Source organism: Rousettus aegyptiacus, unplaced genomic scaffold (assembly GCF_014176215.1).
Source record: "Rousettus aegyptiacus isolate mRouAeg1 unplaced genomic scaffold, mRouAeg1.p scaffold_m13_p_1, whole genome shotgun sequence".
NCBI classification, from domain to species: domain Eukaryota; kingdom Metazoa; phylum Chordata; class Mammalia; order Chiroptera; family Pteropodidae; genus Rousettus; species Rousettus aegyptiacus.
This window is the reverse complement of record NW_023416284.1, coordinates 129,312,801-129,340,208: the sequence shown is the minus strand read 5'-3', so window position 1 is coordinate 129,340,208 and position 27,408 is coordinate 129,312,801. Positions and strand designations below refer to the sequence as shown.

Here is a 27,408-nt window from a genome sequence, read left to right as displayed (position 1 = left end):
TAGAAGAAAACAATAATATTTAAGCCGATAATATTCAGCATCAGCAAATATGTGGGGAAACAAATACTGTTACATTGTTGGTGCAAGTACACCTTGGTATAACAGTATTTATATTTTTGACTCAGAAAATCTGTATCTATGTATTCATTTTGTGAAAATAATTATACAAATGTGCAAACTTACTCAACAATAGATGACTGTAACAGTGAATAAGAAACAACCTAAATATATATATATTTGATATATATATATATCAAATAAGGGGTTGATTAAATAAAATATTACACTTTCAAAACATGGGATATTACATACTAGTGATAAATAATGAGGTAATACTAGTGATAAATAATGAGGTAATAAATAATGAGGTAATACTAGTGATAAATAATATATGCACACATATGCACCAGGTGTCACTTGATCTCCACAACACTGTATGATGTTATTATTCCCATGTTAAGAGATGAAAAAACAGAGACACAGAAAACTGAAGTAACCTGTCCAAAGTCTGCTAACTGTCAAAGCAGGGTTTTGAACACAGTCTGGCTTTGTATGCATGCTCTTAACTGACCATGCTATACCGAATCTCGAGGTAGTGTCCATGTTAGAATATTAGGTGTGAAACAACTATCATGACAAAACCAACTAAACAAACAAATCCCAAAAACAAAAAGAAATGCAAGTTATGAAACACTGTATGAGTATGATTTAATATATGTTTGTGCCTGAAAAAAATCTGAAAATACAAATTGCTAACAGTGGATGCCTGACTTTAAAAGTCATATAACACAAGGGGTAATATCAGACAAGTATTGCTATGTTTTCATGTAGATTACCATCAGAGTGACTCCAATGAATACTTTGGACAAACCAAAATTAACTGGACAAAATTAACTGAAAACAACTAAAATATGAAAAATTTATCCCCAAAAGTTTGTTATGTGTAGCACTCCAAATAAAAAATTAAGGAAGTAATTAAGGAAGAGTGATGAACTGTGTTAAATGTTTATAACAAGTTAACTAACATAAATGAAGATGGAGAACTAACTGTTAGATTTAGGAACATGGAGGTCACTGGTGACCCTGATCAAAGTAGTTTTGATAATGTGCAAAAACCAAATCAGTTAGAGAATGAAAGGAAAGAAATTGAAAAGATAATGTGACAATATTTTTTATTTTTGGTGGATTCCATCTAGCATGTTGCTTTAAAAGAAATAGAGCCACTACACTAGATTACTTTGAAGAGAAAGAAAAAAACACATCTAAGGTCACATCAATAGGGAAAAGGAGCTGTTTATCTTTAACCAACTGATTAAGTGATTATATCACTATCAGGTAAATAGCTCAAAAAAGGCTTGTTATACTGAAACTGTTAAAGCTTCACAGGTTGTTATAAAAAATGTTTCGTTAACTAAGAGAGAAAGAGAATCATTTAGCAATCATTAAAAGCAATCATCTTGCAGGGCAATGGAGTGTTCTGCTTCATCATGCAGAAAGTCAGTAATTTCTGGTTAAGTACTGATTATATAAATGTCTAATTAAAAACAGGTTATAAGGAGAAACTGGTCAATCCACAGCTAATGCAAAGATCTTTTGAATGCGTTCTCAAATTCTCAACAGATATTACCATTATAAAACAGCTTCAGAAAATATTCAAAAACTCAAACTTGCAAATATATCGATGAAGACTTGAAGAAAACAAAAATTTTACAAAAAATTTCAGAGATAGTCTTTTTCAAGGACAACACAACTAATATATGATAATAACAAGTGAAAGAGAAACCAAAAATATGCATAATTCTTCCTAAGCTTCAATATTTCATTTTAGATACCACTTCTTCCAAGAAACTGCTCAACTTCTCACAGGATAACTGTCCAGTCTATTAGTTTCTTAGTACCCAAGAGCTCACCCATCACAGCAACTACTACTCTGTATTGTAATTGCCTACTTGTCTACCTTAATCTGTCACTTGGCCAAAATTCAGCAAAAGAATCAGGGTCATCTTTGCTACGAGATAATTGGTTCCATATATCAAGCGCAAAAAAAATTTTTTTGAACAGATGAACAAGGCAATGACACATACAGTGATACAGAATTTCATGACCTCAGACCTTAGTGAAGAATAGTTTGTCTATTTTCAAACTGTTTCTTGTTGGGGAGCCCCTGGAAGTCATGAATAAATTTAATACTTTCATCTGGTTAGAAATGACTTTAATAAGAGAAAATACATATATATGTTATTGATGCATTATAAAAATATAACCCTGAGTACATAAGAAAAAAAAGTTGTCAAACTAAATTTGATCAGCTACTTCTGAGTTTTTAAAATTAATATTTTTTACTTATTCATTTTACTAGCAGGAAAGTGGTAGTGGGCACTGCTTAAATAAAAACAAAATAAATATTCAATTTTTTGTTGTTGTTGTTTCTTAAGATAAAAAAAACCATTGCTCTCCATAGCACTATTAGGACTGAGATACCTTAGTCCAGTTTTGGACCAAGAGATATATTGAGATCAGTTGCCTAAAATCATCCAGCTTCTCCGCAGTTAAGACTTCTTCTTTGATGGCTTCATTTCTTCCTCAATTTTTGTACCCTTTTTTATTCCCCTTTATTTTCTAGTACAGTGTTTCTCAAAGTGTGGTTCCTGGACCATCTGTCCAAATGTGATAGAGTGCTTGTTAAAAGCAGGTTCCCGCTGACCACCATCAAGGTTCCTAAGAGTCAGATTCAGAATCTTTGGGGAGAGGGCAGGAATTTACACATTTAATACATCTTAGCTGATTCTTATACACACTAAAGCCTGAAAACCATTACTCAACAAACAGTACTCTCAACATCTTTTCCTTTAAAATGAGCTTCAACAATTCAGCTGTTTGTCTGATCTTACCACCAGCCTACAGATAATCATAGAGAACCTAATGTGATGCAAACTGAGGACTGGCAATGCTTATTCTAAAAGAAAGAAATTATATTTTCATAGTGCAGTCTATTATAGATTTTGCATGGATAAATCTAATCATCAAAAGTTAGGTTACTGCTACTTAGGAAGCATCTCATAGACTGTGGAGCTGTGTCATTTTTTTCCTAACTATAATTTTAAATATCATCTAAAGTCAGGAAACAATGTATTATTTAGATTCTATTCTCTTTGAAGTAATCTAAAGTGGTCAAATGTTAATATTGCTTGGGTCCTATTTTTTCAACTCAATGAAAGCTGAGCAGATCTGCTAATGTTACTGTTTAACTGAAAAGCCTTATTCAGAAATTAATCTTTCAGTATAAATTCCTTTAGCTATCAATCAACTTCAGTTTACAAATCTTGTTTTTGTAGCAAGCTCCTAAACTTACACTTGGGATAAGCAGATTAGACATTGTGGCTTTCATTTGTCTGCAGCCTGTGCCAAGATGATTACTGTCAGGATTAGGGGGCAGGAGGTTGTATCCACAGAAGCTTGCTCTGCTAGCTCATTTTAAAAATTTGAGTATGCTCTGAACATGGACTATTGGCCACAATATAACCTATATAAATTTCCTTTTATACCACCTCTCAAACAACTAGAATAGGGCTGAAAAACAGACTGAACTTTGAAGATTCATATTTAAATTCCATCTCTACCAACTGCAGAAAAGTCAATGTTTCTAGTTTTGGTTTCCTTATTTGGAAGAAAATGGATAACTCTGGATGATGGGGTGGGGGGGAAGGGGCAGAATAAATTCCCCTAAAAGATGAAGCACACTTTGCATTATCCCCAATCTAAGAATCACTGTCACAGCAATCCAGATCCACCTGATCCATCATGTTCCTGTAGGACTCTGTGATTTAGATCAACCCTTCAAACAATTTTAGTCTGAAAAATTCTTGATCTAGTGTCTGATTTCTAGGTGGCTGTTTAAGAGATTTTCTCCAATAGAAATTTTTCCTCTTAAGGTCTTTTATAGCTGATCAGGAAAAGCCAGTGTACTCACCTAGCTCGTTGCTAGGTTAGCATCAATGTTACCACTTCCTGTTTCCAAATGGTCTTTTAACTTAAATATATCCTTATATAATGATATTTGGTTTGAGTGAAAAACTGACCAACTCACATCCTGTATATGGATGTGGTCTTTGTGCTCCAAGAGTTAATTAACTCAGAGAGGAAAGGTTATGAAAACACACAGAACCATTGTACTCATGTCAAATTATGACATATTATAAAGGCATACTTGCATGCTCCCCCCACACACCAATGTCTGTTGCATACATTTTTAAAATAACTGGTATAAAATTCTATAGGTTGTTTCCACTCATGAATTCTTTGCAAAATTCTTTGCAAATACCTTTTTAAAATTGGGATATAATTGACACATATTAGTTTCAGATGTACAACGTAATTCAACACATGTATATATTGCAAAATGATCACCATAATAAGTCTAGTTAACATACGTCATCACACAGTTACAATTTTTTTGATATAAGAACGTTAAAGATTTACTCTCTTAGCAACTTTCAAATATACTATATAGTATCATTAACTATAGTCATGCTGTACATCTGAGGGCTTCTTTATTTTATACCTAAAAGTTTGTCTCCTTTGACCACCTTCATTTATTTTGCCTCCTCTACCCGCTCCTCACTCTGGCAACCACCAATCTTTTCTCTATATCTATGAGTTTGGTGTTATGACAGCGTTTCCTTCTTTTATAGCTTTTTATATACATACACACATTTTCTTTATCCATTCATCCACTGATATACACTTAGGTTGTTTCCATGTCTTTGCTATCAAATATAATGCTGCAATAAACGTGGGAGTGCAGGTATCTTTTTGAGTTAGAGTTTTTCATTTCCTTCAGATAAATTCCCAGAAGTAGAATTGCTGGGTCATATGACAGTTCTAGTTTTAATTTTTTGAGGAATCTCAATACCAATTTCAAGTCTATGTTCAAGTCTTTAATCAATTTTCAGTTGATTTTTATAAATGATATAACATAGTGGTTCAGTTGCATTCTTTTGAATGTGGTTGTCTAGTTTTCACAACACTGTTTATTAAAGAGACTGTCCTTTCCTCATTGTATATTCTTGGTTTCTTTGTCCTTAATTGCCCAAATACGTGTGAGTTTATTTCTAGGTTCTTTATTCGGTTCCATTCATCTATGTGTCTGTTTTTATGCCACTACATTGTTTTAATCACTAATACTTTGTAATGTAGTTTGAAATCTGGAGGCATAATGCCTCCACTTGTATTCTTTTCTCAAGACTGTTGTGGCTATTCTGTGTCTTTTGTGGTTCCATATGAATATTAGAAATTAAGTACTTTTTAATGGTCATAAAATCACCAAGTAGATTTATAGTGACTTAAACATGTCATTTTTTAGATAAAAGGGATTTTTCAAGAGAAACATTGCCTTTAATGTACTTCTCAAGAAAAAAAATTCAGATTGTAATTGTTACTAGACTATGTTTCTAACAGTACCTTAGTTTTTCTTTCCAAAGTACTATACACTGATCATTTTATTTTCTCTAACAACTTGAATTGTTTGAAGACATGTAATGAGAATGTCTGGTTTCCTAAATTCAGATGATTCCTACTTAGAATGCCTAAACTGACAAGTGTCCCTGATTTCTTGTCTACCTCTAATCTGTAGAAGAGGAAGAGAAGAAATCTAGTGTGGAGGTTCCCAGATTCCTTCTCTTTTGCAGTGCCCACTCTTGCCTGTCCTTGTTGTAGCTGCTATATTTGATCCTTAGTGCTTTTTCATATTCCTATGTTTCTGGCCTCAGCTTAGCAAAATGACTGAAAGTTTGCTTTGTATTTATTGCTTTTGCTTTACTGAGATCCCCAAACCCATATTTTAGATCTTAGCAGAGAATGTGGAAGGTATAACAGCTTTGAAGTCAGGCATGTGTTAGAATCCTCATCCTATCAACAGCTAAGAGATCTCAGGCAAATCAATTACAATCTGTGCTTCAGTTTCCTCAGCTGTGAAATGTGGCTAATAGTATCTGCCCAAAGGTGAACTTCAGTATTAGACTGGAAAATGTACTGAAAGCACCTAACACAGTGCCTGGCACACTGCAAGCCTTCATACACAGTGATTACTACAGTCACTATTATTATTATTGCTCATGTTTCCTTGCCCTTGGCATTCCTAATCCTTGACTTGTACCCCAAGATAACCTGTACCATGAGATATAGAAGGAAAAGAACAAGTCCCTCCCCAACGAAGGAATCTATGAATTTGGGAATACCCAACTGCAGAAGGAAGACAACCACTAATCATAAAGGTTAAAGAGGAAACCCGGCAAGAATAAACTGGATGTTTGAGATAGGCATGTTAACGTGAATAGAAAGCAAAAGAAGTCTCAGAAATATTCCAGTTGAAGTATATAAATGCATAAAAATCTGTTATTGACATTTAAAAAAAATGAAATAAAACATAGCTTTTCAGTGGCAGTCTAGTTTCCATGGAGAGTTATTTTTCCAGATAGCATAAAATTAGTTTCCTAGTTTAAGCTGCACCTGCTATATCACTAACATTTGTATTATTAAGTCTCTGGACTTAAAGTGCTTTCAATGTGAGTTTTCCTCCTACTGTGCCCATCTGTTCTTTTCATGAGAGACTAGAGGAAATCACGACTTAATAAATAACCAGTTCTCTGACTTCTTTATATTTTCATATAAGCATTTATATTCCCTGAGGAAAATTATAAGACTGTATATAGAAACTTAACTCACATTTGACTTTCATTTTCTCATTGTCCAAGTGGTCATTATTTTTATGGAAAACTAGAAAGTCACCGCACATATAAGAAGTAAAGCCAAGGAAAACAAACAGTACATTTGTCAGGGATGATAACTGATCTCAGATGTCTGATAAAAACTCTAAGATATCTTATTTATTCATATACTATTAGATAAATAGTGGGGGAAGGCATCAAGGCCACTGCCTACTTGAGGTTGCTATTCATCAAAGTCAACAGTGACTTCCTTCACAGGATGTATTTCACCTAGTAATGCTGCTCCTCTACCCAACTAGGTCGGGACCATGGTGGGCTCGCTCTCCACGACTACTCTTCCTGCCGTGACGTCAAGCTGGCTAGATTAAAATTAACCATACCTAAGTTAACCTCGTACAGTGTTAATATTTGACTAACAAACACTTGTTTTACTTTAAAAATCATAAGTTCAAAAACAAGGTAATATCAGCAAAGACATGGATGGGTGCTACATTAAAAACCCTATAAACTATGAACATAAATTCAAGACAGATATAAATATTGGCCACAACATGACTACTTATGAAATTCCTTGGCAGGCAGAGGTGTGGAGGAAGGTGTTACTTACTGGCAGGCTTAGAGCAGACTAAGAAGGGAAAAAAAAAATACCTCAACAGCTGCAAGGCCGATGCATACTCCTCTGAATCCCATATGTTCTTTTCTAAACACATGCAGTACAGCTCTCTGATCTGTAAGTGAACAGCATACTTGTAAGGAGCCAAAAGTGATGTACTAAGTTTGCATGCTACTAGCTTGACAAAACCATAAATGGTCAAGACAAAAAAAAAAATTAATATTATTAAAAACAGCCATTTCCTTTAAATGACAACAGATGGCATATATCACATGCTTCAGACTTTTTAAGAATACATTTACATAAAAGCAAAATGAGACTATATTGGGATTGGCTGTTATCACTGGTCACTTTGCAATAAGAAAATGATAAAAATGATAATGTGATTATTAAAAAGCAGAATTAATGGCAGAAATCATCTTACAAACCAGTCATTTTTATATAATTATTCTCTAAACCTTTGAGTAAGGATCGAAAGATTTTAAAACAGAATTCTTCCATTAACATCCACTCTACAGATGGTTCATAGGCTTATCATATGACACAAAGGTCAGCAGAGTGTAATTCTGCAAGGAGCAGAAGTACTGCTTCCCTTTTAGTTCTTAGTGCAATGCAAAGTTAACCATTATGCATTCTCACACAGATTTTTTTTCCATTTCACTAAGGTAGAAGATCAGCTCTCTGAGCAATAAAAAGGTGTTTATAAAGTTAAAATGCCTTAGCATAAATAAAATACACTGTTGCATAAGCAACACCACTGGGATTCATATTGTTGTTTCTAGTTGTGACCATCAAAACAAAAAATACTGTTTCAATTATCAGTAACGCATACAGCTGGAATGGATTTAGACTGTGTGTGTACTCACTGCAAGATTTGGATTCATTTCACATTCTGATGCCTGAATGCTACTGAAATCAAAGCAAGAAACAACCAAAATTCTGACTTCACACACTGTACATTGTAAATGAGGAAGATTTTGTTACCTGTCGACCCAACGGGTACTTGGGAAGAGAAGAGGTGAAATGATGAAGACACCTCAAAACCAGGAAGTAATTTTTATGGTAAATATGCAAGTTGTCTAGTAATGATTGTACTTCCTCCTAAAAAATCACAGAATACATATATGTCAGCAATTTAAAAGTATAATAAAATTTACTTCATGGATATATATAATTTCTGGAAAATTGACAAGATGATTCAGAATTACAATTAACTGCCTCAATTCTGAGAATTTATAATGCACACAAAATTCAGGATAAAGGCTTGGTATTCTTGATTTAGTATCCAGTCTGGTGATATTTTACACATACCAAAATTAATACTGTAATTTAACTTCGTATTTATAGCATTGCTACAATAACTTGGCTCCCCAAAATACATGTAAAAAAGTACCTTGTTGGATGCCTGTGTGTGTCAGTCACCTGGTATGTGCCACAGTGAAGTAGGCCCATTACCCTCTACCTCAGTGGCATCAGAAAGGTGAGGAGATAACCAGAGTCCAGTACCAATGTAGTTAACAGTTGCTGAGGTTCTACTTATGATTTATGCTTTTCTTAAAGCACTGCTAGAGTTATGTTTGAAAGGAAAGAAAGAAATCCTACAGAAGCAACACTACAGCTGAGTCTGCCTTTTGTTGAGAATCTCCAATATGTACTAGTTTTATTCACTTTACCAACTAAGACAAAAAATAGTGAAAATGAGCAATCTGAAGCCAACGAGGTTTATAATTTAGAATCCAAAAAAGTATCATATGAAAGATAGTATCTCTAAGAAATCTCACAAATCAGTTCAAAGGGTTTTTTTTTTTTTGAGGGGAGGAGGGTTGTAGGGAAGGAGGATTATGTTTTCTAGACCCTTTTAAAATAGCTTGGAAATTATTTTAAAACACAGCATCCTAGCAATTGTTTTTTAGGCCTCAATACTTTCGTAACTGCTTACTTCTGTAACGTTTGCTTAAGAGGATTACCACCTGTGGCATGGACTTCATATTTATTTCTCCTCTAAGAGGGCAAAATAAGACTTTAGCTATTGGGCTGTCTTTTCAGTACTATCTTCCAAATACCCATTATTTTTAGCAGTCATCCATGCAGAAAATATTACCCCAGATATCAATAAATTCAAGTAAATCTAACCTATATAAAGCAAGAAATTTGATATATTTTTTTAAACTCTAACTTACTTGGAAATCAATTCCTTGGTCAGCAATCTATGGGTCATTACCTGAAAGCCTAGGGCAAATAAAAGAATAGCTTTTCATACCAAAATGGTTCTCCTCCCAGTATTTGAGTTAGGTGGTAATTTAAAAAACTAGGTGTCTTATCAATAGTACACCAGTGTATCGGTACAAGGGTACTTTAGCCACCACTGAAAGAGCATATTTTAATTCTATGTTTATTGTAAACTATAACACATATTGCATAAAGCCAGTAATTGTCTTGATGTGTGCTTAAATAGCTTTAAAAAGGGGGAATATCCTAAAGAAAAAGGAATCATTACTGAATAATAATCATACTTCGAGCTATTTGTACTACCTATTACTCTTGCTCTGTGAAGTAACTTTATATACTAATAACTGTGACACAGAATTGAACTGCATCTTCAATTGGATGAAGAGAGAAAATCACTACTTTAAACAGTATGAGCAACATTGCACAATCAAGGAACTATGCCTTGGAATAAATGTGAAATGAAACATATGTACATTTTTTTGTTTCCGATATCCCTTCATACTTCTCACTGTGTGATTACATCCCTGAGCTGAGGGGAATTCTAGCATTTAAAAAATGTTTTATTCGTATAACATAGCAGACTATATCATCTGATGCTTAACTAAGAAAAGAGAGTTCTGGTTCCAACACTGGAAGTAAAACTGGCTATGTTGGACAGACATAATGAGAGATTTATTATACCTGTCAAAGGGATTTTCAAGAGTAATTCTGACCATCCCAGATCTTTGCCTCATATGCTGACTTTATCATCTAATCTCTACATGCAAAAAATTCCACTGTTATTTATGTTATCAGCTGCAGCAGAAAATATCACAAATGATTAATTTTATTTTTCATGTACTCTGTTCTCTAAAATTTTTTGTCTTACTGAGATGCATATCTGCAAATATCTTTACCTATCCAGGCCTACAATTCCTAGAGCACTTTATGAATGAACACATTTTTATAAACTCGAACCTATAAAAGGTTTTGATGAATGAGAAAATTTCCCACTTAATACGTTACAACAGAATCATACTATGAACAAGTAAAAACAAAGCCTGTTAAATAGCAATCCTATTTTCTGGTCATTAAATTTTTCCTCCAGTATCTTTTCTGCATTAGTCATAGTTGCCACTGTTTTATTTCATAATTGTGTTAAGGATAGATTCTTTTCAGGAGAGATACACTTTACCCAGGAATTCTCATTATTTCCCAACGACATAAGCTTTCTTCTGTTCTTGGAACATGAAGATCTCTTGACCCTTACTGATCTTTGATACAGAAATAGGAACAAAAATATTTTTTGCTATAAGAAAAACAGAGCCTCTTCACTCTTCTTCAAACATGCCAGACACATTCCAGTCTCAGGTCCTTTCCACTTGCTGTCACTCTGCCTGCAATTCTTTTCCTCCAGATTCTTGCATGGCAAGCAAGCTCTGTAACTTCCCTTAGGTCTTTATTCAAAATTCAACTTCTCAGTAAGACCTTTATTTAAAATTTCAATCCCACTCCCCATGCACAACAAACTTCATATTCTCTTTCTTTCCTTCATTGTTTTCCCCTTAGCAATTATCACTAACATAGAAAATTTTACCTACTTAGCTTGATAGCATATAGACTCCATGAAAGAAGGAGTTTCTGTCTGTTTTGTCCACTCCTGTACTCTCAGCACCTAGATTAATACCTTGAGCACAAAGTAGGCACTCAAAATATTATTTGTTGGATGAGGAAGTGCATTAAGAATGATGGCCAACAGTCAGTCACTCTTCTAAATAAGAGCAACTGCTTGTTGTATTGCTGAATGTGGGCCAAATTTACTAATTTTTCCAAAAAAAGATAAAAGTTTGACTTTGTAATATGAATTTTCTCAACTGGTAAATGTTGACTCAGATTTTTATAAAAACACTATGGATCTAAAGACATTTATATTAGGCTGTGGATTGACAATGTGTGATATACCCTTTAAAATCAACTGTCTCCAATCACAACAATCCTGTCATTCATTCAAAAATCATTCATGTATTATGACAAGGCCTCTATTATTACTGAGCTAGTTACTTTCTTTTGAGGAGAAGCCAATGGCTATGTTAAACTCATCTACATCTAAAGAAAATATAATCGGGTATAATTACATTTGCCATAATACTTAGTTTTTGCATTTACTTCTATAATTTCCATAGTATTTATCATTTTTGTGTCTAGAATTCTATGTATAGGGGTAAAGAGTGACCTAATGAAGATTTAAAGAAAGTATATAAAAATGACTAAAATTTTTAATCATCTGTTTAATTCGATCAATTTATTGATTAAAAGCTGGTAGAACACTTATTTGAATTTTGAATTCTAGGATTAAGAGATATCAGCTGTCCAAGAACACAGCATATTCTCATTGATTACCTCAACAGAACTAAGCATTATTTTTCTCATTAGGAGCAGGCTGTGTTTCTCAGACTTGACTTATCAATATTACAGCTACCTAATGAAAGCCAAACCAGCTTTCTCCCAGCTCTTGCGTGGCATGAGTACTAGTCCTGCAATCTATCTCACTGAGCCTTTTGTTCTCTGTTTTCCTACCCCAACAGTTTAGATCAGAAGCACTTAATGAAAGGTTTGGATTTAAATTGCCTATTCTTAACCCATTACTACTAGGTTAATACCTAACTTGTTTGATCATATTTGGTAGTTTGTTTTGTAGTTGGTTTCTTTTTTCTCTTCCTTTTCCTCTTACTATTTTTCCTAATAGATTCCCTTCTACTTGCCCTTGCGCCTATCAAAAGAAAAAGAAAAAAGAGGTGGGGGCAAAGAAGAAATGCAGGTCTCCACCAAGCTCATGAACTAATTTTGTACCTTTTGTTCATGAAGCGTCATGACAAGCACACTAAATAGTGAAAAGAAGTCCTTGCTCTACCACCAACTTGCTCTGTGACTTTGGACGTTTCACTTCTTTTCTCCTGGCTTCAGTTCTTCATTTGTAAAATGAGCATGCCAAATCAGGTTATCTTTATAATAGTAATATATTATAATTCTTGAAAGTTCAAGACTTACTTCTCAATCTCAATGGATTTAAAATCTAGTTGAGCCACACAGGCATTGAGACATAAAACATTAACAAGTTAGAATAATAAAACTTCTACAGTCACCTGTAAGACAGTGAATCTCATTTTCTACACAGCACAAAGTTTACGCCTTTTGAGTTGAAACCATGCCAAATAGCTTTAAGGAAAATTTGAATAAAAATATATAAATTGATATTCTTAAGTGAAGTATATAGCATCAGTAATTCATTAAATATACTGAGCATAATGTAATTTCTTATTGACAAGACCAGATCAACATGAATAGCAAATCTTTACAGGTAATACAGACTAAGTGATTGGGCTAGAGAGCCCAGGATTAAAAAGGACCTAATTGTAGTTACTTTGGGATTTATTTTTATTTTTAAAAAAAGTCTTTTGAAAATAAGTATATGTGTATGTGTGTGTCTATGTAAATATCATTGTTATATTATATGTATATATACATATTTACACACACCTACATATATATAGTTATATATTCACACATAACTATACAATGACATAACTATATATATTTGGTGAGAAGAAGGGAGTTGTTTCCCTTTCTTTAACTGGAACAGCAGTGCTACATGCTGCATAACTGGCTACCTGAATACAAGGCTAAAGCTGTCTGATATCAAGTGGTTTTCTAAGCATCCTACAAATTATCTTTACTATTAACTTGCCACAGTATTTGAAAACCCCATTTCTGATTCTGCAAACACTAATAAAAAACTGGGCACCTTCTTATCGACTTATATTAATTCTTCGCAGAAAGTGTGTGGGCTTTGACATCAGGCCTAGGTATGAATTCCAGATCTTCCAATTGCTAATTATGAGACTTTAGATAGGCAAGTTACTTAATCACTCCCCTCTATACAATAGGATGTAAAAGCATCTGTCTTATGTGGTGGCTGTGACTCAATGAGACAATGTATAAAAACCACTAATTGGGAAAGGCTGTTAATTTTCTTCCATTCCCCAAAATTATTTCTTATGAAAAGGAAGAGAATTTTTTCATTATTTAAAATTTTTTTCCAGTATTTTAAGGCCTAGTGTTTTTTATTGTCAGATAATGATAACAATTATGCAAATATGATATGAAGCCACAGTTCTCTTAAAGCAAAATTTCAGGCACAAACAATAATACAAATTTTTTCTCTGTAATTATGTTGAATTTGAACATTCCATTTCAGGCTCTTCTGACAGCTCGATTTCTCATGAAATAGAGTTTCATAAATTAAGGGTTTAAGTTAAAAATTAACGAAGCCAAACTATGGGGCAAACATGGTAAAAATACATTGCCACTTCTGCTATTTCATCTAAAACTTATAATTGTCTAACATAATAATTTACCTATCTTCAATTAAACCTATACACGCAAGTAAAATTTTAATAAGGAATCTAAATGATTTAACGAAAAAAATTATTACTGTGTTGAATGAACAAGTAAATAAAATCAGAGCATTCTAGAGCTAAAAAAACTCTAAAGATTATTTGATTAAATTTCTGTTACAGGTTTTGAAAGCTACTGAGTCATCAGAATTTTGAATTAATGGGAGCTTATGCAAGCTTATTCTGCTTAAATTTAGAACTTGACTGTTAACTGTCTGAGCACAATTTTTGGCCACTGTACCCAGCTGCACTTGCTCAAGGGACAAACTATTCAGAAATGAGAAAATGCACAGAATCTTTAGTCTTTTGTCAACTGTATATGGCCTTCTAATATCCCACCTTAGTTTGAACTTCCTAATGAATCTTCTACAAATGTACATGGTTTAGACAATTGAATTTTTAAATTTAAAAGTATTCTCTCAAAATACTCAGTCCTTAATTATAAAATACAAAGCTGGCATATAGTTTTAAAGCAGTATCTAAGAAACTAAAGGTTCATAGTTTTAAGAGATTGGAAGGTCAGAGGATAATTGAGAAGAATCATTTGTTTAGGTTGAGATTTCATAGATTAGTTCTACACTTAAGAAAATCAGGTTAAGGGAAACAACAACATTTACTTCTAGAGAGTCAATCTAATTCAGTGGTTCTCAAAGAATGGTCTCTAGACCAGCACTATTTGCATTACCTAGAACCCTGCTAGAAATGCAGAGCTACAAAATCAAAAACTCTGGAAATGGAGCCCAGAAATGTTTTAACAAACCCTCCAGGTGATTTTGATTTGAGAACTGTTGGTTTAGTTCATGAGAGTAGAGAGCAAAGTAGACTTTTAGGGCAGAAACAATCTAGACATAAAGAGTATACATTTCTGGAGTATACTTTCATGTCTATGTCTTAGAAATATGAGTATAGAAAATGGGCACAAAATGATAAACTTTAACAATAGGCATGTCTACATAACTGTATAATTTGTATGACTATATAAGAGTATTTTATATATATATACTATATAGTATGTAAAACAGAACATATATAGAACTATATATTCATATTGATATCTTAATTTTTTAATCAGTAAAAATTAAATAGTAATAATATGATTTATATTTATAAAAGTTTTGTTATATTTATTTCTAACTTAAACTTGCTGAACAGATTTTATCATTTATGAGGAAAGCATACTAGAAATTATTATTCAATTTTATAGATAAGGAAATTGAGGCTTAAATAGGGTAAGTGATTTTCTTAATAACATATGGCTAATGAGTAGCTGGAGTTCAAATGCAGGATTTCTGAGGTCAAGATCAAGATCTTCCCCTATATGATGCAATACCATATTATAATGTAAAGTTTTTTCCAATTTCTTTGTGATAAAATATACATAAAATGGATTATTGTGTATTTTAAAACTATAAAAAGAAAAAAGCATGATAATAAAATATTCAAAGATACTTTCACTCTAGAAAAATTAACAGACACATTGATTAACTTTTTTCAAACATCTTCTATTCTTTAAATTCAGCAGGTAGAAAACTTTTTCACGGTAAAGGTACAAATCTTTCACTCCTTCATATTTCTCACTATGTAAGTCTCAAGAAAATATGCCTTCAAATGACAAACCATACAATCTTAAAATGAATACAGCAAAGATAATAATTAACAGGGCTGATATGTGCAACAAGAGCAAGTACAGTATAAATAAATGCATAGAAAATACACAAAAAGTTACTGAAAAGCAAGGATAAATGTTAGGCTATTTCTGTGACATTCTCTCCCTTTGTCATCTCAATGGTTAAAGGTACTCTTTAAAAATTTATTCCAGGCTTCTGAAAATACACTCTTGGCAGAAAGTTCTAGCAGGAAATGCACTTGGCAACAAGCTCACTCAGTAGAGAACTAATCTATCTAATCTTAAAAGATTCAGTAAACATGCACACATCCTTTTTCAGTGGTTCTTAAATTTCCTCTCTACCAAAATAACCTGCATTAGGGTTTCAGGACTTCCTATACTACTCTGAAAAGGTTACAGAGATTATTAAAATGACTATTAAACCTAATCTAGAAGTGATTTTATATTACAGCCCAGTGTGGATTCTGCATTACAAATAATGTTGAAGAAAAGCCATTCTCTACCATATTGTTCTGTGTCAGTTATACCTCAATTAAAAGCTATTCTTAATGTTTTTTGAGAATTTACAAAAAGGAGATAAATCAGTATTTAGAACTACAGAGAATACATGCCCTGTAGAAACAAACACTCTTCAACTCAAAATTTGGAAATAGTATGTTATCAGCAAAACTCATACACAGCACAAGGGCTTAATTTTAATCTCATCTTAATTTTATTATAATTTTCTAATGACTTTTTCCTTAAAAAGGCATGAAAAGTATGAATAAAAGTGTGACATTATGCATTTCTGACTGTCCATCAGGAGAGGACTTGTTAAATAAAATGAAGGTACATTCATTCAATAAAATACTTTGCCACTCGTTAGTACTGGTATGTAACAATTTCCAAGACTAAGTGGGAAACAAAACAAGGTACAGAATATGTACATAATATATTTATCTTCTGTAAGACAGGTGAGGAAAGCCCCATAATATTATAATTACTCATGTATATGAAGAATTATCTCTAGAATATGTATAAAAAACTAGTAACACTGGCCGTATCCAGAGAGGGAAAAGAAGGTAATTAGAGAATAAAGGTGGAAGGGAGTTTTTTCACTGTATATTACCTTTGCCTTTTGAATTATGTACCACATCCAGGTATTATTAATTCAAGAAAAAAAAAAGAATTCCTTCTTTTGATATTCCCTATATTATATGGCTAACTCATAATATTTTAAACTAATTATTTCTTTCCTGACATTATATTATCAATATATACTGACATTTTTTTCAAATCAAATCAATACCCACTTAGCACTGGGTGCATGGCTTCTATGTGCTTTTATTTATGCCAGCCTTTAAAAGAACATTAAAATGAGATTGCCTGCAGATTCCAAAATTGCTATGTGGAAAGAAAGCTGAAATCTAAAAGTATTTTAAAAATAGACCATAAGAGAAAGCTAGTGTTCTAATTAATATATATTTTTCTCAATATAAAAGTCTTATCTCTTGGATGAGATTTTGTGTCTCCTTCAATAGTCACATTCCTATATGATTATCAAGACCTGCTACTTCATTCTGCAAAGCATATTAGGAAGTACAGATAGGTTGTATAAAATTAACTCAATAAATGTTATGTGCATATTCCTTTTCATGGAGGAAAAGAGAGAATGAAACAAATACATCACATCCCTACCTTTAAAAATCTCTCATTGGTCAATAGCGCAACTTGCTTTTCTGCAGCTTGCTTTTCCACATACCTAAAATGTTTACCATTCCATACACAAAAAGAGAAAATTAAATATTTGAATAGCATACAAGGGAAAAGAACTATCTAGCTTGGTGGTCACATTCTTTCCTTTCTTGTCAAAAGTAAACCAAAGATAAGTGTCATAATTTAATGATAATTTTAAGTCCTTAAATCAGCAGCACATCACAGTCTAGGAATCTTAACATAAAGGCTAGAAACTCCAGAAACAGAAAATGTTATTTATAAAAAGTAATGCTAAAGAACCTGAAAATTAAGGCCCCTTGTAAAAATATTTTTCTTTATGCCAAATTTTCAAATCCAACAAAGAAATCTCATAGTTAAAAACAGGAGGGTTTTAATTTACTCTAAAAAAATTAAAAGGTTATTCTTTCCTTTCTTCACTTCAAAAGTAAATGGATCTGAGATCCCTTATTTTGCCCTAAACTCTATTATATGTTAAATACGTAATTCTTTTTTTACCTCCTAAATGATGGAAGACGTCGGATGTTTTCACATTGATTATCTGATAAAAATTTTATTCTTCTCTTGGCTTCTGGGAGATTACAGCACAGAACACTGAGGGGCTGGGAATAGAAATGCTCTAATAGAGAAAGCTGAAAGACATATAAAAATTAAATATATTTGTTATATTTTGGCAATAAATCTTTTGCCCTACATCTGCTCGATGTTTTTTTTTTTTAAACAGCAGACATACTTAAGGCACTAATGTATTAATAATGACACAATAACACTGCAAACAATGCATAAATGGCTATATACCTTTAGTATTTTAAGGCTCCCATTTTGTGAACAAAGTTAGAAAATTATAATCTCTGAAGCAGAAACTAAAAGAAACTAATATAAATGGAAAGATTAGCTATGTGCAGAGCAACTCACTTACAGTAACAGTAAATGTGGTGGGGATGGGACTAGGGTGTGATCTAATGGTCTAACTGATGCCCCAAAACTCATAAGAAAATACCAATGTAAAGTAAGTGTAAAAACTGGTCTGCTAAATAAATAAAAATGCTACAACAGCAGAAATTTTAGCTACTGATAAAAAAAAGAATAATGAAAAATGAGGGATGGCTAAAGAAAATGTATCTTTAAATTGTTTTATTTTACAGAGGAAAACATAGTACCATATCTGAGCATTCTAGTAATTGGTATGCTGTGACAGCCACAGTACCAGGGGGAATGGTTTTCCAGATTCTATCATGACTGGTAAGATATATCTTATAAGACCTTCCAAATGTTAAAAATCCTGACTCTAAGCAACCTTCTAAAGACCAGTTTGGTTTTTCCAAATACCTTGATACTGGAGAGACAGTTCCCTAGATAGCATACAAAACACATTCTAATTACCAGAAAGTAGCATTCTTCATCACAAATTTACAAATTAACATGCTAGTTTATAAATCATTCTAAAGATATTTGACATTGATCCTTTCTGCGTAAATTGATAATGAATTTCTGAGCGTATAGAGCTAAGGACCAGATACCCAAAGCTAAAGAAAATCCTCCAAAAGAGTCCATTCTGGAGGAAGTATAAGGCTGTAAGGCAAAGGACCAGCCTAACAGAAACACGTGCAAAATAGACAGCAACTGTTCATGCCAAGTGCTAAATTATTTTTGTACATATTAACATAATCTTGTTTCTTAACAGTTTCCAATTACATTAATGTGATAATATTTATTCCGATATTAACACCACCTATTAAATATGAGAAAAGTAAAAAATCAAACACAATAAGAGACTTGCTGGGGAGGAGGAATGAGAGCAAGTCATGTGAGTTATAGTAGAGTTATTAATGGGATAAGAACCTAATTTCGCTTAACTCTTTTGTCCAAGTGTATTCTCAATATCTGAGTTAATCAACAAGTTAGTTAATGTATTCACCTAATCAGGGAAGGACTTAAACATACACAGAAAGATTATATGCCCTATTGTATCTCCTACAGAAATCAGGACTTACACATATTTCTTATTGATGATTAGGAAAACTGGACAATTGTGGTCTAAACGTTCTGCCACTTACTAGCTGTATGACCTTGCCCAAGCTACTTAACCTAAGCCTGAGGATAATAATACACATTAATGAAATAAAATACTTAGTAAAGTGCTTAGCACAAAGGAGGTGCTTAGTAAATTATCGGGAACCTATAAAATCATCTAACCTGATTCCCTTTATTTTACAGATGAGGAAACTGGGACCCACCTAGAGAGGTTAAGTAATGTGGTTAATGTTCTTTTCTTCGCTCACTTTCTCAATAGTATTTTAGACTACAGTTTACATTTCCTAAAACTCTTTCTTCTCTTGACTTCATTAATCTTCTACTTTCCACTGGTTTTCATTTTTGTTTTCAGTCTCCTTTTCTATTGCTTCCTCTTATATGTCAGTGTGCCTTACAGTTCTTCCATTCTTAGTCCTTTCCTCACTCCTCTGCTTGATGCCTCATCCTCATTACATGGATTCAACCACCACTGTTTAATGATATGTCTCAGATATTTCTAGTCCAGTTTTCCTGAGTGTCAAATCTTTATATCCAACATAGCCTAAATTAACCATATTCCAAAAGAAACTCATCCTTTTCTAACAAACTGGCTCTTTGATCTATATTAACATGCACACTTAATAAACGGTACCAACTTCCACCCATCTGCCAAGCTAGAGCCTATGTGTCTGTCACTTATGCTCCACTCTTACACATCCTATTATCTACTTAGTCACTAAGTTCTGCTGATTCTATCTCATCCTCAAATTTGTTTCCTCCTCTCTAGTCCCATTATTACTATGTAAGTTAAACCCTTATCATATCTTGTCGAGATGACTGCAACAGCCCTCTGATAGACCTCTCTCCCTCTATTGTTGCCTTTGCCTGGAATGCTCTTCCAATTCTGCCTGGCTAGCTCCTCTTCCTTAGGATACGCCTCTGCTCTCCTATAGAATCTCCGGACTCCACTGACTACTCAGAATTGTGAACATAGGTTCACTCTTCTACCTCCTTCATTAAACACTGAGCAATTTGAAAATAGAGATTTCTTTGTCCTCTGTATCTCCAGGGCTCAGCATAGTGTTTGGCTTACAGCAGGCTCTTGATTAATACTTATGAGTAAATAAATAAATGAATAAAATGAAATGAATGAGAAGTTAAAAGTTGTTGTATCTCAGTATCATTTAATCTCACATGTTGCTAAGGTAAATAATATTTTCTTGCTTTAAAATACTTATTTTAAAAAATCTAAATTGGGGAAAAAAAAAAAAAAGCACATATTAGCCATAGCAGACCACTACAGTTATTTTATGTGGAATAAGAATACATATGAGAAATACTTATCATCTTTCAGGCACTACATAAACATGAGGTATTACAATGAACTTTTGTATTGAAGGTTACTAATCAACTTGACAGATGGCATGTGTTCACAATGACTATACTTTGATAGGATGTTTTAGGTAGTCGCCTAGAGAAGGGAATTATATTGTTTTAAACAACTAAAAAATGGGGTCCTTTTTTAGTTTAGAATAGATATTATGAAGCTAAGTTCATGAATTTTTCCTAACAATACATAAAACCTTAGTGAAAGTGTATTCTCAATGCATTTATGTAAAAATAAATACGAATGAACACATATATACATGTGCAGAGGACTGCAAACTATGCCCCACAGCCAATTTTTCTAAGGCCCAGGATTAGTTTATACATCTTTTAAGGACTATTTTTTGAAATTAAGAAAAAGAAAAATATGCAAGAGACCTTACGCAGCATGCAAAGCCAAAAAATATGTAATATCTGGTGCTTCATAGAAAAAAATTGCTGACACCTTGTATACATTTCCTATGTAGAAAGTCCATAAGCTTTAATCACATTCTTTAAAAAAGCTCCCATTCTCCCCAGCCCACCCCCACACACAAAATGGTTAAGAAGCACTGGAATGGAGGAAGGTCTTTTTCTATTTTGTTATCCAATTAATGTATTCTTTAGAGTTTTGCTGCGAGGTAACAAAGCAATGGCAGAACCTAAAATAACATAACTTGAATTTACTTATTCTAGATTTTTCCATTTAAAATGCCTTAGGTATCACACTAGTTTGAAATAACATGCAAATTATTTAGAATCAATTTGTGAATTTTCAAATCCATTAGTGTCTTCTTACCTGAAGTCCTTTTATAAAGTTCTGAATTGAGAAATCATGATACAAAAAGATATTGGTCAGAATCTGTAACACTTTTTCACTTAGTTTAAAGGGAAACTGAGTTGTAAGAAGTAGCTAAAAGAGATAAAAGGGGGCAAGACACATTCCTTGTTAGTCTTTATTCTTTGTAAGTATCAAGTATAAATAATGAGACAAAGAATGATACTATGATACAGTAACTATGAAACCTGTAACAGCAGCAGCTAGGTTTTTTTAGGTCAAATATCAACCAAAACTCCAAATTAATTTATACAACAGTAATAACAAAAAGAAGCTATTCATATGGTATCTTCATTACCAAAGATGTCCATCATCATCCAATTTCGGATTTTAAAAAATATTGCCAATCAACTATATAATCCCTTTTCTCCCACTAGAAGCCACTGAAGAAGCTGCAGGCTTTGGCAAGTCTTGTTATCTGATTAGATTTCTTTTTCACTCTCACTGATGCACATTAATGAAGAGTAACACATCATATATTGTTAAATGATAAACCCCAAATTAACAGATGTCTATTTAAAACATATAAAACAGATGAATTTGCATTATTCGACTAATTTTCAATGGCCTAAAGTGAAGATTTTACATTTGAAAATTATGTCATATAAGGCTTTTTAAACAGAAGAATGGTTATAGAAGGCCAACTGATTGTGGCCACGATGAAGCAATTTTAAATAATGTAGCTGGAAAAATTATTCCTGAAGTGTCAATAAGCCCAACAGATATCACCTTTATGGAGAAAAAAAATGTGGAAGTGGTTAGTAAATAAATGGGGGGTTTTCATTAGTTTACTTTACACCAGCAATATAATGCACACCTTAAAAGAGCTGAGTCTAGCAACAATTTGTGGAAGGTCAATACTGAAGAACTGTATTTCTATTTAGGTAGAAACATGGAGCTATGGTCTGGGAAAATATTAGTATTTATTTTCAGTCAAGAGCAGCATGACAGAAGAGTCCACTAAAAACTTCAAATCATTTAATATAAAATGTAAGAGTCAAAACATTGGTATTTTTACCAGGAAGTCATTCACTTCTGTATAAATTTATTTCAAAAACCTACAATTTTCCTTTGAGTAATAACTGATTGAAAGATATTTCATAAATCTTATATTTTTATCTGAAGAATCAATACTATACCACTATAAAAATCATTAAATAAAAATATTAAAATATGTAGAGGAATATGTTCAATATCATACTCTGAGATTGTAGAAATTTACCATTAACATTTACATTTATAATCGATTCTCGGCGTTTTCTCTTCATCCTATTATCATGGGTAAATATTTTTTCTTTTTACCTTATCAAGTACTGTAGTCAAGTGCTCCTTGCAAGACAAAGACTGGAATAATTCTATACACAATAGAGATGATACTGCATGAGGAAGCAACCGATGGATGATAATAGGAGATGTGGCAATTCCAAAAATAAGTATTAGTGGAAATTCATGTAGATGTTGACTAGTTTTCAAGGAAAAATACAAAAGTGGGATTTCTTTAGCAAATATATTTCAATACATGCTTCACAATAAGACTACTTCATAAGACAATGCTAAAGAGTATTCTTCCAAATACTAAAATTTTCTAGGTCACTCATTTTGCTCTGTCGTAGTAACATAGAAATAGTTATTTTCCAGACATTCTCGCTCTGAAATCAATCTATTAATGGTTCCTCTCATTTTATAAGTAAAATCACAGAGGTGCCTCCCTCTAAGATTATACAATCTCTAGTGTTAGAAGAGGTATCAGATACCATTCAACCGTCTCACCTAAAGTACGAGTGCTATCTACAGTCTTCTTTACAGTCTTATATCCAGCCTATTCTTTAAGGGTTTAGTGACATGAAGTTCATTGATTTTCAAGATAACTTATTCTATTTATGAACATTTCTAACAGATACTATGTCACCCAGCCATAATAGCTAAGAATTAGAAAACATGTCTTACATGTAATGTTAAAACAATATTAAAAATTAAAAAATGTTACATCTTTCTCTTGCGTTCTTAACTCAAATTTATTGGACATGATTGATTCTTAGCACCACCAGTAGGAACACAAATGACTTCCACAGAGTAAAACAATACTGAGAGCTACTGCAGGTCAGAGTCCGGTATGTATTATGACTGACGATTTTGTTTATTCCTTCCTGTTAGCTACTGCTCTTCAGTATTCTAGCTGTATTTAGTTCTACCTTCATAGGCATAAAGTACCCAGACTCTCTTACTAATTTAAGTTCTTTTCCCTTACTTTTGATAGTAACAGTAGTCACAAGTCTGAAATCCAAAAAAGTATACCTCTTCTGTCACTATTCTATACCGTGCATTTTTACAGCATGGTAAGCAGTTCAGTGCTACCATTAAGAAAAGTTCCTCTTAGGATCTAGAAAACTTAATTTCAATGGAAAAAAAAGAATACTATCGAAATAGAAATTGTATTAGTAAATTATTACACAACATAGCTTTTAGGCATTTGTCATCATAAGTATTTAGCAAGTTAACATATAGAGAAAACCATACAGAATGGCTTATAAATTTTATCTTTAAAAATGTACCACAGAAAGTACATGTTACTGGATTTTAAATAGTGTTAGTTACTTCAATTCTGAGTCTCACAGGATTGCCTTGAAGATCAAATGAGATCATGGAAGCGGATTCTCACTAGAAATATTATGTTATTTAAAAAACATTCTTGCTCAGTATAACTCTATGTAACTCAGAACTTCTAAGGATGGATAGGATTCAGAAAAGAAGACCTAGAGCTCCAGTGGTACAAATGGTTTAGAACATACTCATGTAGAAAATAAGACCTGACAAAAATATCAACCTCGAGTAGTTTATCCATAATAGGCAAGTAAGAGACAGACAATCCTGGTGAAAGAAACTACATTTCATATTGCCTTATCATGCTAATTAAAAATGGGTAAGTTTTGTCTTTTGACTCTCATTCTCTGGTCAAAAAAGCAGAAAATCTATGGGTCTTTGAACACTCAATAATAAGGAATTTGAAATCATCTTGGTTTCCATCCAAATGGCATTAAATGAAAATTAAATTGCCAATTGTATTCTCTGAAAGGTTTTTTTTTTTAAGTTAAACACTGTTTTCTTAACAAAAAGAATTTTGCACAAAAGCCGGGTAATACACCATCTACCTGCTGATGATTATGAAGTCTTGGAGTACTTTTGTGGTGAAGCTTTCCATATCTTTTAAGATAAGCACAACAGGAGGAGATTGCCATTGGCTAGAAGAAGTCCTCTTTTTCCCTGGCATTTCTGGATCTGTCTTCTTTTAAGCCATGGTGGAAAGAGAGTTTAAAGTAAGCCTTACCTTCCAATTGAGGTTATAATGCCACATACAGGTATATCTCCCTTTACATTTCACAATAACATTTTTCCTTTTATTTCATCCACATAAAACATAGGAACTCATTCCAACATTTATTAGTAGAATCTTTGTGTGTTGACATGGGAATAATAACCAGGAAGAAAAAGGTTCAGTAAAATCTATAACTCATACAAAATATTTATATTTTCTGCTCAGAAAATGATAGGAAAAGCACAGGGAGAAGTGAACATTCTCTATAAAAGTGAATTTTCTGTTAGTATAATGCCATATTTTCCTTTGCTTTAAGGTGAGAACTAGAATTTTTATTTAAAAAGCGTAATGAGTCACAATACTTGCTACTGTGCTGATAAATTTCAAGTTGAAATGCATCTTAAATATCATCTGGTTCAATCCCAATATTTTAAAGATATCTGACAAAAATTACATGCAGCATTTGATAGCTATAAAATCTAAAATTCTGGATCGAATTAAGACATTATAGTAAGAATTAAACCCAGTTTAATATCAATGTAAAGCAAAATGAAACTTCACTTAAAATGATTTCAGAAAATATATTCGTCAGAAAATGTCACCAGAGTAATTTTCCCCATATGGGATACAAAGCATCATAAACTAAGGCTGTAGTTTTGTGCTGCGGTTATCCATGAGTCATCTAAGTTATTATTTATTTTCACCAGAGACTAATATGGTAAAATAGAACTTTTTATTTATCAGTTCATTAAATACACTTTAGAGAGCATTTATTCCCCCAAAGTTCTAAGCATGAACAAATTAGATTTTATATGTATATAGCTAGTTCTAATTGGACTGAGGTAACAATGGTACTGGCAATATGGTTCTACTACATGAAACAAAATAATGAGTAATCTGAGATAATATATTTACATTATAGTTATTGTCACAGAGAAAATCTACAGCAGAACCAATTCCAGATACTGTTTTGTCACTAGATGACATTCTCCCACATGTAAACATTTTACCAGCAAGTAGGCCGAATACTGATAAAAGGATACTTTTAAATTCTAATAGCCTAAGGAAAAACAAGTACTATTAAATAAACAGCTAGTGCTGCATATGCATTAAATAAACAATATGCTGCATACGCATCTCCTTATTAGAACAGAACAGTACTATGCTTAATATAATTCCAAGCCTCTTTGATCACATGCCAATTTCCTGGGAGAAAACTGTCAGTTTACATTTACCTGTGTGACATTCATATACCAACTGGAAAGAGAATCCATTGAACAATGTGTCTTTTTCTGAGTGATGTTTACACTTTCCTCCTCTTTGGATTCCACATCCGCACAGCAGTCCATTAACTGTGAGACCAACTTTTGTAAAAAATGTTTCACATCTACAGAATATGAAAGGTAAGAAAGCTCATTTCTCCTTAAAACAAATCTAAAAAACTGAAACTTCTTGATCAGTGTAAATTAGTTGGGTAGAATGTGTTTTTCTATATTTAACATTAACTAACCTAATTTAACATATATTAACTATTAACACCCATTAGTATCCTCTCCTTAAAATTTAAATTTAAATTTCATTATTCAGACTAACACTAGGCCAAACTTTATGAGTACTGTCTATAATAAAAGTGTCTCCTAAGCAAGTGAATAAACATGAAAACAATTGTATCAGGAATAACTTATATTTAAGTTACTTGTGGACAGCAAAAGGTTTGTAAAGACCTTTAAAAAGGATCAAAAGTAAAATACATAAGTTATTTTACTGATTACAAGTCTTCCATAAAGTCATTTTAAAAGATGTCCTAGGGGCTTTTTTACTTAATTCCAATCCGTTTATGAATGTGAAAGTACTTTAAGCATACAATGACCTTATATCCGCCCAAATCTAAACACATTTTATTCTATTAGTGTCCACATCCTTTATGATTTAATGGCTTCGGATACCCAAGATTAGCTCTGGCAATGCACTATTTTTATCATGGTGGCCTTTCAGATGGGATGATAAGGTGATTTGAGGCTATAAATACGGAGTCTATTCTCTGTTAGGCTAAATAAGATCTCTCCATTCCTTAATTCTTAGCTCTCTGTCCCAAACCTTCCAACTTTAAATGCCTGAACTATTATTATTGTCAGGGAAGCTGATATGGCAGGGGTGAGGCTAGAATAAACAAAGAAAACTGGAAAGAGTCCTGCAATAGTCAAGATTATTCTGGGAGGCACTAAACTTCACCCTGCCAAAAATGTAGTACCATGCTCTTCCCAGAAATAAAAAGGGATAAAGAAAGCTTGAGAGAGAGAAAAAGAGAGGGGTCCGAAGAGATTTATAACATCTCACTAAGGTTATTAAAGCATTTATACTTTACCTGGACAATCTCTAGCTTGCAATGAGACTACATATGGAGTGACATTATTCTGAAGAGCTTCTGTTAGACTTCTGAATGTTAAATCATGATCTGTTACATTCACACCTATGGGATTATACATCAATATTACCCCATTTTTATTATTAATAATTTAACAACAAAAGCTATTTAACA

General features: G+C 32.8%; 1 protein-coding gene across 2 annotated transcripts in view; it reads right to left on the bottom strand.

The window, feature by feature from the left end:
- ORC3 (origin recognition complex subunit 3) overlaps positions 1 to 27,408 on the bottom strand; it is a 55,244-nt gene that overhangs the window by 16,583 nt on the left and 11,253 nt on the right. For both annotated transcript variants that reach the window (XM_016128195.2, XM_016128196.2), the window contains exons 5-13: positions 27,235 to 27,339; positions 26,105 to 26,256; positions 24,706 to 24,839; positions 22,859 to 23,018; positions 21,518 to 21,631; positions 17,839 to 17,972; positions 17,305 to 17,368; positions 8,323 to 8,439; positions 7,374 to 7,453 (exon numbers count right to left, since the gene is read on the bottom strand). In XM_016128195.2, the coding sequence (XP_015983681.1) occupies positions 7,374 to 7,453; positions 8,323 to 8,439; positions 17,305 to 17,368; positions 17,839 to 17,972; positions 21,518 to 21,631; positions 22,859 to 23,018; positions 24,706 to 24,839; positions 26,105 to 26,256; positions 27,235 to 27,339 (1,060 nt within the window). The remainder of the gene's footprint in view (positions 1 to 7,373; positions 7,454 to 8,322; positions 8,440 to 17,304; positions 17,369 to 17,838; positions 17,973 to 21,517; positions 21,632 to 22,858; positions 23,019 to 24,705; positions 24,840 to 26,104; positions 26,257 to 27,234; positions 27,340 to 27,408) is intronic.